The sequence below is a fragment of the Rhodamnia argentea genome, chromosome 2 (assembly GCF_020921035.1).
Source record: "Rhodamnia argentea isolate NSW1041297 chromosome 2, ASM2092103v1, whole genome shotgun sequence".
In the NCBI taxonomy this organism is placed as follows: domain Eukaryota; kingdom Viridiplantae; phylum Streptophyta; class Magnoliopsida; order Myrtales; family Myrtaceae; genus Rhodamnia; species Rhodamnia argentea.
Window position 1 is genome coordinate 32431720 of NC_063151.1, and position 10699 is coordinate 32442418.

A 10699-nucleotide genomic window follows, 5' to 3' on the forward strand; every position below is an offset into this window, starting at 1 on the left:
CCAAACAAAGATAGCAAACTTCTGCTGCTATTCTTACTTTCTCAATCAAATATCGAATTGTGGACATTTGCCGGAAAGAAGCTACTCAACTAATTCAAAAATTATTCTTATCCTTTGGTTAGGCAAGTTACAGCGTTCCCTACCATAGAATTCGGCCATCGAGTACGGGGCTTTCCTAGCCACTATGGTTTTCTTTATTTCTTTCTCTTTCTTTTTTCCTTCCCTTCTTCCTCTAGCCAATCACCGGACCTCGGCGACCAACCAGAGGTGAGGCTCGAGAGATGAGGCGGTATTTTTCTTGAGTGTGATGTCATCCTCACCTTATGCCTCGGGCAACACACATGCTACAATGGCCTGGCCATTGGTCACTCTTGATTCTTCCTCTACCATCTCTGCAAAAAAAAAAAAAAAAAAAAACACACACACACACACACACACACACACACACACACACACACACACACACACACTCGGAGGAGGCTGAAAAGGAGGAGGGTTCTTCGCCGTCGGCCTCACTAGTGGTTGGGCTGGTGTTGAGCTTTGCCGGTGGCAAGGCAAGGTTAACCTCGTCGGCCCTCGCCTTAGGCCCATCGCCGAGGTCCAATGATCACCTGGAGGAAGAAGGAAGGAAACAAAAAAAAAAAAAATAGGAAAAAGAAAACAATGATTTCTCTATTTTTTTTTTTCCATATGAGTTCTAAACTTTTGTATTTGTATAAATTTAATGAAAATATTTGACATGAATGTTGGCCACCCTACGAGGTACGATTGTCGAGAATCAATTACTTCTTTCGAGAGGGATCTTCGCCCTCGGCCTCGCCAATGGCTAGGCTGTTGTCGAGCCTTACCAGCGGCAAGGCAATATCAACCTCATCGGCCCTCACCTCTAACTAGTCACTAAGATTCGATGCTCTGCTAGAGGAAGAAGGAAGAGAAAAAAGAGACAAAAACAGAAAATAAATAAAATTTGAATAATTATTAAAATATTATTAAAAATTATCCATGTCAGCATCGTCCGCGCCATGTAAGATTCACGGCATCCACGTCAGCGATTTCCAATCAAAATTGATCGGATGGACCGAATCGATACAAATGCAAAAAGTTTAACACTCAATTGGTTGAAAAAAAAAACACAAGTTTAGAATTGAATTGGTTTAATTGTAATAAGTTTAAGACTTTTTGTGTAATTCTCTCTCTCTCTCTTTTTTTTTGCCTTGCTAGTACTAGGTTTGCCATCATAATTCGATTTGTAGACCGTGTCATGCTTAAATAACGTGTCATATTGACGGGTATCCATTCAATTTGAAATTGTTACTCTCAATGTATGTTTGCGATGCGTGTGCGACCACATGTTGTCGGGAATTGACGAGGTATAAGCGTTGCATTGTAGGCTTCTTCCTCTTTTTATGCGTTTTCCATAAATGGTGTCGTGTCTAACCTTCGTTGTACAAGTGGTTTGGTATTTCGGGACGCTCAAACTTAGAACAGATCCTATCGTTGTTTGTTAATTGTCGCATGACATAACAGAACATAAACATACCTTCCGAGTGTATTTCAAGTTGGCATCATAGCCAGCGTAGTTCAATTCTCCACACCCCATTTAACTGTTTGTTTTATAGAAAACTCAAGTGTTTTATAGAAAACTCAAGATTTGAAAGATATTTTTCAGAAAATAATTGGTTATATTGCTTAGAAAAATTAGTCAACGGAAGATGTTTTCATTATCGACAATAATTTATGACTAACTACTTTCATGGCCGGTGAAATTTTTTGCCATTCTTTCATTTGAATAAACGATATAAGAGATCATTTTTCGAAAAATATTTTTCAAATCTCGAGTTTTCCGTGAAGCAGAAAAGAATAGTTTGCAAGCTGCTCGACCTCGATATGCACAGCACAAGATATAGACGTGACCACATCAAGTAGATTGGCTATCTCAATTCCCCAGTTGCTTGAAAATCGCTAGGACGTTGTTGGGGCGTGGTTCATGCTTCCCATAGATAGGAAATCACGGGATCTTGCTAGAGGATTTTTATAGTCTGAGCCCATATTTTTTTACTGGTAATTTGGGTTTAGGTCCATGAATTTCTACCGCTATGTATACTATTTTTCACTTGTAATTAAATAATGAAGCGAGAGATGCAATGTGCTAATTATAGTAGAATCCTCTCTTGGACGTACCATGAATCGGGATAAAATCTTGTGTCTCGATTTCTCTTTCTCGCTTTTACGCTTTACTTTATTGTGATTGTGCGCTGAATCTTAACAAACGTGAGCGTGAAGCCGAATACTAAACGGGCGGCAGCCAATGAAGAGCTGCCAAATCTCGGGCTTCCAAGTCGTCATTGAAGAACGTCGAAGTGTTGAGTAATTCGATATAAACAGCTCTAGTGTCGCCAATTACCGGATTTTACTTTTGCCCCCGTGCATATGATTTAGGCATTGAATTATGTCTATTTGATGCGTGTTGGGTTTGGGGAGGGGGGGGACCCAATACCTTCTTTCGCATTACATGGTGGACAGGCCACTTGGTCTTTAGTATTTGCCAATAATTGAGTTACCGAATTGACTGCCCGCTGTAAAAATTCGATGAACCTATCTTTGTCACCTTTTCGGCCAGCCGCAAAGGTTAAAAAAAAAAAAAAAAACACTCCTTTGACTGCTTTTAAGGAAAAGGAAGCCACTTGTGTTTTCTTTTTTTGGGTCGAAAGCTTTGATCGACCGCGATTAGGTCGGCGACCGGAGTGTCGGATGGAGGGGGATGAACGGGGAGAACGATTCCTTACTTGGGTTTTTGGGAAATTCGTTGGATCCGATCCGATGCCTTGCGAGGATTGAAGTGCTTGACGTGATGTGGGGTGAGAATATGATGTCCTTGTACGTCTCCTCGCGTGAACATTTTTTTTTTTTTATGCTTATCTTAATCTTCGCACGCCAGCCCCGAGTTCGTATCGCTCCTGATGAAATTAAGGATCCGTTTATTTGAAAAATAAAATTTTGAAGAAATTACATTTTCTATCTTTCAGTATTTGAATAACGAAAAACTAATCGATTTACAAAAAAACGTTTTTCATGGACTGATAACAACAAGTTTAGATCGGAGAGAAACGAATTTTTCTTCTAACAGAAAAGAAATCACTTTCCCTGAACCATCAAATAGATAAAAACCGACCGTCCTCTTCGTTAATGGTTTTCATGAAAATATCTTCCCTTTTTGGGCCCCCCCCTAAACTTATGATTATACCCCAAGTCGCTCTCGAGTCTCGACAAGCCTTTGTCCGTCCACAACATAAGTTTTTTATCGCGTGGTGGTGTTGCACAGCCCCAACACTGCTCCCGGTAGAGTTGTGTTGAGGCGGCAGTGACGGAGCTCGCTCAAAACGAACCGCCGTTGTGGCTCCAATTAAACGTTCCGTCGCAGATAGGCAACTCTCGCGGCGGCGGTCGAAAAGAGTCCCCGACACCGATCGCCCCTCTCCACCTACTTTCGCCGGTGCCGAAAACTACTTGACACGAGTTGAGGTAAGGAAAATCATAACAATCAAACCCGAGTTTCCCTCGCTAATCGTATTTTTCTTCGCAAGTTGACACCAAACGTGGGGGGGGTGGCATAGTCAAACATCAATGGCGAAACAACTTTCACACACCGAAAGTCAAAATGGCAAAAATCCAACTCTCCACGACGCCACCAAACTTATCACTTACCGACGGTAACTTTCATCATTTCGAATTCTGAAAATCCAACGGTGCACAGGGACTCAACGGACTCAACTGAAATTCCCTCCTTCGAAAATCACCGTGCTCGCGCAAATATAACAGAAATTCCTACGGAAAATCGGGGAAAAAAGCCAATCGATCATTTCGCGAAAATCACAAGCTAGGGTCGAGGTAGCCATATGGTCCCCGGAATTCATTAATGACGTCGGCGAGTTCAATCATCTGCTGCTGTAATAAGACGGTAAGAAAAAAAAAATATATATATATATATATATATATAAATAAAAAGAGGGGGTAAACAAAAAAAATTGGGGTATTATTTAAATGAAAATAACCAATTTATTATGGTAGGTCGCAACCTAACAGAAATCGGACCCCCACCACTCCATTACGATCCAACCCGGCGTTATTCAACGGTGGCGGGTCCCACCTCCAAAACGTCTCTACTCTACATGATCGCGAAATTACGGTGGTCACGTCCACGGTAGGCCCCCTGCGCCACCAGTAGACTACCACAGTCCCCACCCCCCCAACCAAAGGTCGAAAAATATCGGGTGGGCAATTATTATTTCGGGTATTTTTAATAAGCAGGGAGCATCTTTCTTTCTTTTCTTTTTTTTGAAAAAAAAAAAAATCTAACTACCACTTATTGAAAGCTGTACAATTTAATTTCTTTTATATACATGGAATAGTCCAAGATAACGTATAGGCTGCCGTGATAGAATATTTAAATGTTAAATCACGCATTCATCTAACAAATTAAACTTTCGAACAGGTTGACGGTAGTTCCACAATATCTAACATGGTATCAGAGTAGCAACAGACGAGTAACCCCGACTTTCTCTAACAGCTCGAGTTTTTATAACGGCTAGTCGGTGAGTTTAGGGATGTATAATACGGGGTTATTTTTTACTGTTTTTTTTTTTTTCCTTTCATTTGAGATTCTTCCGTTGGATAATTTTGGGGCAACTCTTCATTATGAGAACGAGACTACTAGACTCTAGGGAAAATCTTGTCCACCGAACTTATGGCTCGTCATTGATGAGAATGCTTATGGCATGACATGACATTGTTGGAAAGTAATTAGCTTTATCTATCGCTCCACCATATATGAATGGCCAATACGATCATATCTGGTCGGCGCAGTAATGACCTAAGAAGCATCAACGCTCTCTAAGGGCTTTTGTGTCGTATCGGACGCGTGTCGGACATTCCGACACTCTCTTACAAGCGACCGACACGTGGTCAACGCTCCGAACATGCCAATGACATGCAAGTCATAGTCAACATCTCGACACGCAATTTCGACAAGTATGAGTTCAATTTTTAGCATTTTCAATAAATTAGGGATCAAAATGTAAATTTATCAAATATATAAATACACAAACCCAACTAATCCAAAATTAATATACCCATCCAGAAAAAAAAAAAAACTTAATCGCGAATCCCTAATAGAAGAAGAAGAAGAGAAAGAAACTCACCGTTGATATTTTTAGATATACATAATAACATATGTTTACCAAACAAATTGTCCCAAAGTTCTCTATTTTTTTAAAAATGACTTGTCGGCATGTCATGTCACGTCGCGTATCGGTGTCGATACTACTTAGATAATAATTGGTCTTAAAAAAAGTATAGTAATGCTACGGCCCTATGTGGCCAAAATGATTTTTTTTTTTTTGGGGTCAAAGCTGAAATGAATTGATTGATTTAAAAATTAACGTTTCGATGACACTTAGAAATTAGAATATATCTTTCCACGGTTTAGAATTTATCATATCAAAGTGCGAATGCACAAAAGCAAAAGGCAAATTGGCTAAAGTGCGCTTACCATATAAGTTCTCTTAACAATTTCAACTAAACATCAGTCAAATGGGCCACATATGTACCTTTGCCTTTTGGCAATTCATTCCCATCCATCCCCGTGCTACAAAAGAAAGGGAGCAAGAGGATACTTTTTCCCCAACATCTAACTTCGATTTTCCATACCGCCTCATCCCAATTCGCCAAAAGTCGACGAGAAAAGGGACGGGGGCGAGACATCCCCCGATAAGCAAAATAAAGCCCCGAGAGTGCGAAGGCCGGCTCACAAAACGGAGCCGCCCGCGCGACAACGCAAGGCCCCGAGAGAGTCTCTAGAGCCCGTCGCATTGCTCGGTAGATTAATCCGTACATAATTGTCTTTGGAGGTAACTTTGGTGCACCAAAATTGATTAAACTCTGGCATGATTCATGAATCATGCTATGCTTGTGAATAGTTTTTGGAGGGAAATGACCAGGAAGGGGTTGCGCAATAAAGAAAGGGCTTAATGAGCTGTTAACTCATATCTTTCCGTGCCACTTTCTTTAATTAATGAGGAGGAGGGGGGCACTACGACCTCCCTGCCGCATCCTTTCCGATTTTTTTAATACTTTTCCCTTGGATCTGTGCTTTTTGATCGACACGCTGCGGAGAAATCATTAGTTTAAAGACCAAAAGATTCCTCCCCCTAATTAGAAAAAAAGAAAAAGAAAAAGAAAGTCGAAATAGAAAACAAAAAAAAGAAAAAGAAAAACGACACAAATAGTCTCCAAATTCTGATTCAATGTGCAATCTCTAAACTTTTAATTTGGTCGGAATGATCCACGTAACTTTTTAGTCCAATGTGCAATGTGGTTCCTAAACTTTCAATTGCTTAATGTGGTACTCGAAATTTTGGTGCATGTTCTACTTAATCCCCGAACTATAAGAAAAATGTTCAAAGTCATCCCTGAATTTAGATTAATGAAATGACTACGGTAAACATCTTCATATAATTCAAAAGTTCGGGGGATCACATTGAGCAATCGAAAGTTCAAGAATCACAATGCACATCGGACTAAAGTTTATAGATCATTTTGGACAAGTTAAAAGTCCAATTACCATATTGCATATCGAATCAAAGTTCAGGGACCACTTATGTCATCGTCCCTAAAAAAAAGAAGAAGTAATTTTTAATATCAAGACAAGCTCACCCCTTAAACAAGATTAGCGAAGCTAACCCTATTTTTATCAAGTCGATTCGAACGGTAATAAGCTGGACGAGATTGCAAGTGGGCGTAGGAGTAAAATGGGTTATGGCCCTTTTGTTTAGTTTAGTTAATCTTGATTAATCAAATCTTAATGGGATCTAAGTATTATTTATTTTTTTTGGGGAGGGAAAATAAAGAGGCGAAAGTGGGGAAAAATTTAATAACTTAGCCGTACGACCTTCTCCATAAAACCCTCGAGAGAATTCACATTCACCCTTGCTCTCTCTCTCTCTCTCTCTCTCTCTCTCCCTCTCGAGATCTGTCGAGATATAAAATAATCTTTTCCCCTTCTTTTTCTCGGCTGTAATTGCTGCGCTAGAGAGAGAGAGAGAGAGAGAGCTGTGTGTATGGCGAGCTCCGGCGACGCCGCCGTGGCGCGTGAGGGCGCGGAGGGCGGCGGGGACAACAACTCGTCGGCCGAGCTGTACGAGTCGGAGAGGGGCGAGCAGAGTGGCTTCGGCGGGGGCGGGGGAGGGGGCGGCGGCGCGGGGAACCGGTGGCCGAGGCAAGAGACGCTGGCCCTCCTGAAGATTCGTTCGGACATGGACGCCGTTTTTCGCGACGCGAGCGTCAAGGGTCCCTTGTGGGAAGAAGTTTCCAGGTGAATTGATCGAATCCGGACTGAAATTCTTCACTTCGTTTGAATTGATTTTTCATCTTCCTGCTTCTCTTTGCGGTTGCGCGCGCGCGCGTGTGGAAGTGTAGTGAATTACCCTTCTCCGAGTGAGAAAGCGAACCTGATATTTCCTTTTTCTCATTTGGGTATGAGGGGTGGAGATTCGTTCACCCATCAATGTCTTCTTCCCTCCTCCGACTGATAATTCTTTGCCGAGTTCACGGCTCATGAACTTCCGATTTACAGACTCGATGACTCAAGAACTCCACACCGCTTCGATTTCGCTTCCTCGGAGAAAAAAGTTGGTGTGGGTGATTTTTATTCCGATTCTTTTTCGAGGGGTTTGGAATTAAGTTGCGAGATGGGGGAATTTTTCATGGCATCTGAAAAATCTGGGGCATTGAATTTCAACTTTTATCTCCTGGCAATTTTCCTTTTTCTCGGAAGGGAATGGAATTGAGCTGGACATTGTTCTTCCTCCTCGTCGAGAATTCCATGTTTTGATATGGACAAATCCTGACGCATTGAGAACTTTTCCAACAACTTTTTCTTGTTCGTCCTCCAATTCTCCTCCGTGCGGATGCGCTTATGTTTTCTCCGGTCTGTGGACTGCAAATTACAAAACTTCATTATGTTTCATGCTGTTGTTTCAAACGGTTTTTTCGGGACTTAGCATTTTGTCGCAGCTGAAGCGAATTAAGAGAGAGCGAGAGATAGGGACAGAAGCGAAAAACTGGAGTTCATTTGTCTTGAATCGATTGTTGTCATCGTAAAAAAGAAATTTTGTTTCGTGTGTAATTGGATCAGGAAGCTAGGAGAGCTTGGGTTTCATCGAAGTGCCAAGAAATGCAAGGAGAAATTCGAGAACGTGTACAAGTACCACAAGCGCACCAAGGACGGTCGGACCGGCAAGCACGAGAAGAAGACCTACCGCTTCTTCGACCAGCTGGAGGCTCTGGAGAACCTGTCCCCTTCACCTTGCATCCCTCCGCCGCCACCTCAGATGGCCGCCGCCGCCGCGAGCACCGCCGGTCCACCCTTCACTGTTACATCGGTTACAACCCATCATCACATCACCATGCCGCAATTCAATGTGCCACCGCCCACTGCAATAGTTCCTCCTGCGGCGGTTCCTTCTTTGGCCACAAATGTTGCTGCAAACCCGGCCCGGGGCAGCGGGGTAGCATCATCTGCGCTCCCTAACATGCCTGGGGATTTGGGCATCTCAGATGCTTCCGTGCCCTCGTCTTCCTCCACTTCGTCGGATGAGGAATTGGGGCGGCCGCCGCGGCGAGGGACGAAGCGGAAGTGGAGGGGCTTCTTCGAGCGGCTGACGAAGGAGGTGATGGACAAGCAGGAGGCGATGCACAGGAAGTTCCTGGAGGTGATCGAGAAGCGTGAGCATGAGAGGATGGCCCGGGAGGAGGCCTGGAGGGTGCAAGAAATAGCCAGGATCAGCCGGGAGCGCGAGATCCTCGCGCAGGAGCGGTCTGCAGCGGCGGCTAAGGATGCAGCTGTGATGTCGTTCTTGCAGAAGATTGCTGAGCAACAAATCCCGGGCAAAGCCCAAGCTAATCCGTCGCCAACTCCACTGCAGCCTCAACAGCCAGTGCGGCAGGTGCCGAACCTGTCACCGCCGCAGCCTGTACCGGCCCCGACTACGACACCAGGAGAAATCATCAGGTATTCCCAGGCACAGTCACCGGCGGTGACCACGGAAATCCATCGAAGCACGAATAATGGCGACAACCAAGCCCCACCGAGCTCCTCAAGGTGGCCAAAAGTGGAGGTTGAGGCGCTGATCAAGCTGCGGAGCAACCTCGAGTCCAAGTACCAGGAGAACGGGCCGAAGGGGCCCTTGTGGGAGGAGATCTCGGAAGCCATGAGGAAGCTCGGATACAACCGGAGTTCTAAGCGGTGCAAGGAGAAGTGGGAGAACATCAACAAGTACTTCAAGAAGGTGAAGGAGTCCAACAAGCAAAGGCCTGAGGACTCCAAGACCTGCCCCTACTTCCACCAGCTTGACGCCCTCTACAAAGAGAAGAGCTACAAGTTCGAGGCGTTGGCGAGCCAATTACTAAAGCCCGAGAGCTCAATGGCGCCGCTAATGGTGATGCCGGAGCAGCAATGGCCTCCTCCCCCAGCGGAGCGGCGGGTGGTGGACTCGACGGCTGAGGACATGGACAGCGACCGCAACCACGATGAGGAAGAGGGCGATGAGGACGACGAGGAGGAAGGTGACTATGAGGTCGTGGCAAACAAACCATCTTCAGCAGGGGCGAATAGTGAGGACACACATGATTGTTAGCAAACCGTGCAGTTCAGGTCATTTCGGGGGTCGGGTCGAGTCGGGTCGTGCCGGAGAGTTAGGGGTGGGGGAGCGGGTCCGACCGGCGGCGACCAATCAAGGTGAAGGGATGAATTTAAAACGCCAAATCACATGGGCTGGGGTGGGGGGTTTGTAGCATATGGTCAAGTGGGGTTTACATCTTTTATTTGTTTGATTTTATAACGATTAATTTATTTTGTACCCAAGTAATAAAAAAAAATTGTGGGAGGTAAAGTGAGGTGTTGAGGTTCTTCACAAGGGATTAGTAAAATAAACAAATTAGAGAGAGAGAGAGAGAGAGAGAGACGTTTTTCAGATGATGTTCCAAAAATTCAGGTTGAGTGTATATTTGAACCAATACAAATGTTCGGTCTGATTGCTGTTGTTTCGCCTATGTTGTTGGAATTGTACGCCACTGTCCTTCTTCGGATTGGTTCTATGTTTGCCTTAAGAATACTTCCAACTCGCTGGAAAATAGAGGAAATTCGCCTGGATAATAATCTAAATTATCAAAAGGGGCTTCCAAAATATTTTTAGAAGATTTATCTTATATGAACCGGTATTGGCTTGATACCCAAAAAATAATATCCATTTCATTGTTTGGTTAAAGGTTGGGTTTTACTATAAATAATTAGTTTGTTGATATCTTATCGTCGAAGTCGGTTCAAGCGAGTCATTTGATGAACAAAATTCGCGTTCTAATTTGGACCTACTGGGTGAAATTCTTTTTTGTTACTTTTTATTATTATTTTTGTACATCTAGTCATGTGTTAGAAAACCTTTTTTTTCACACATGGTTGTAATTTAAGATGAGCATTTGATTCAATTTTATTGGATTTTAGATTGGCAAGATTTTAAGGGAACTTTTCAATTTAAAGAGGTCATCCAATCGTATGATTAAGATTATGAAGGATAGAATTTGCTATTCTTATTCTTTAGAGTAATTTAAAGGTAATTCTTTGGTTTGAATATCGATATATAAGATT

At 43.3% G+C, this 10699-nt stretch overlaps 1 protein-coding gene across 1 annotated transcript; it reads left to right on the top strand.

Moving 5' to 3' along the window:
• The first annotated feature begins 7027 nt into the window (after positions 1-7027).
• On the top strand, positions 7028-10102 carry LOC115757571 (trihelix transcription factor DF1-like). The gene is made up of 2 exons (XM_030697899.2): positions 7028-7369; positions 8192-10102. Exons 1-2 carry the CDS (start codon positions 7116-7118, stop codon positions 9690-9692), a joined length of 1755 nt encoding a protein of 584 aa, XP_030553759.1. The 5' UTR covers positions 7028-7115; the 3' UTR covers positions 9693-10102.
• The last annotated feature ends 597 nt before the right edge of the window (positions 10103-10699 follow it).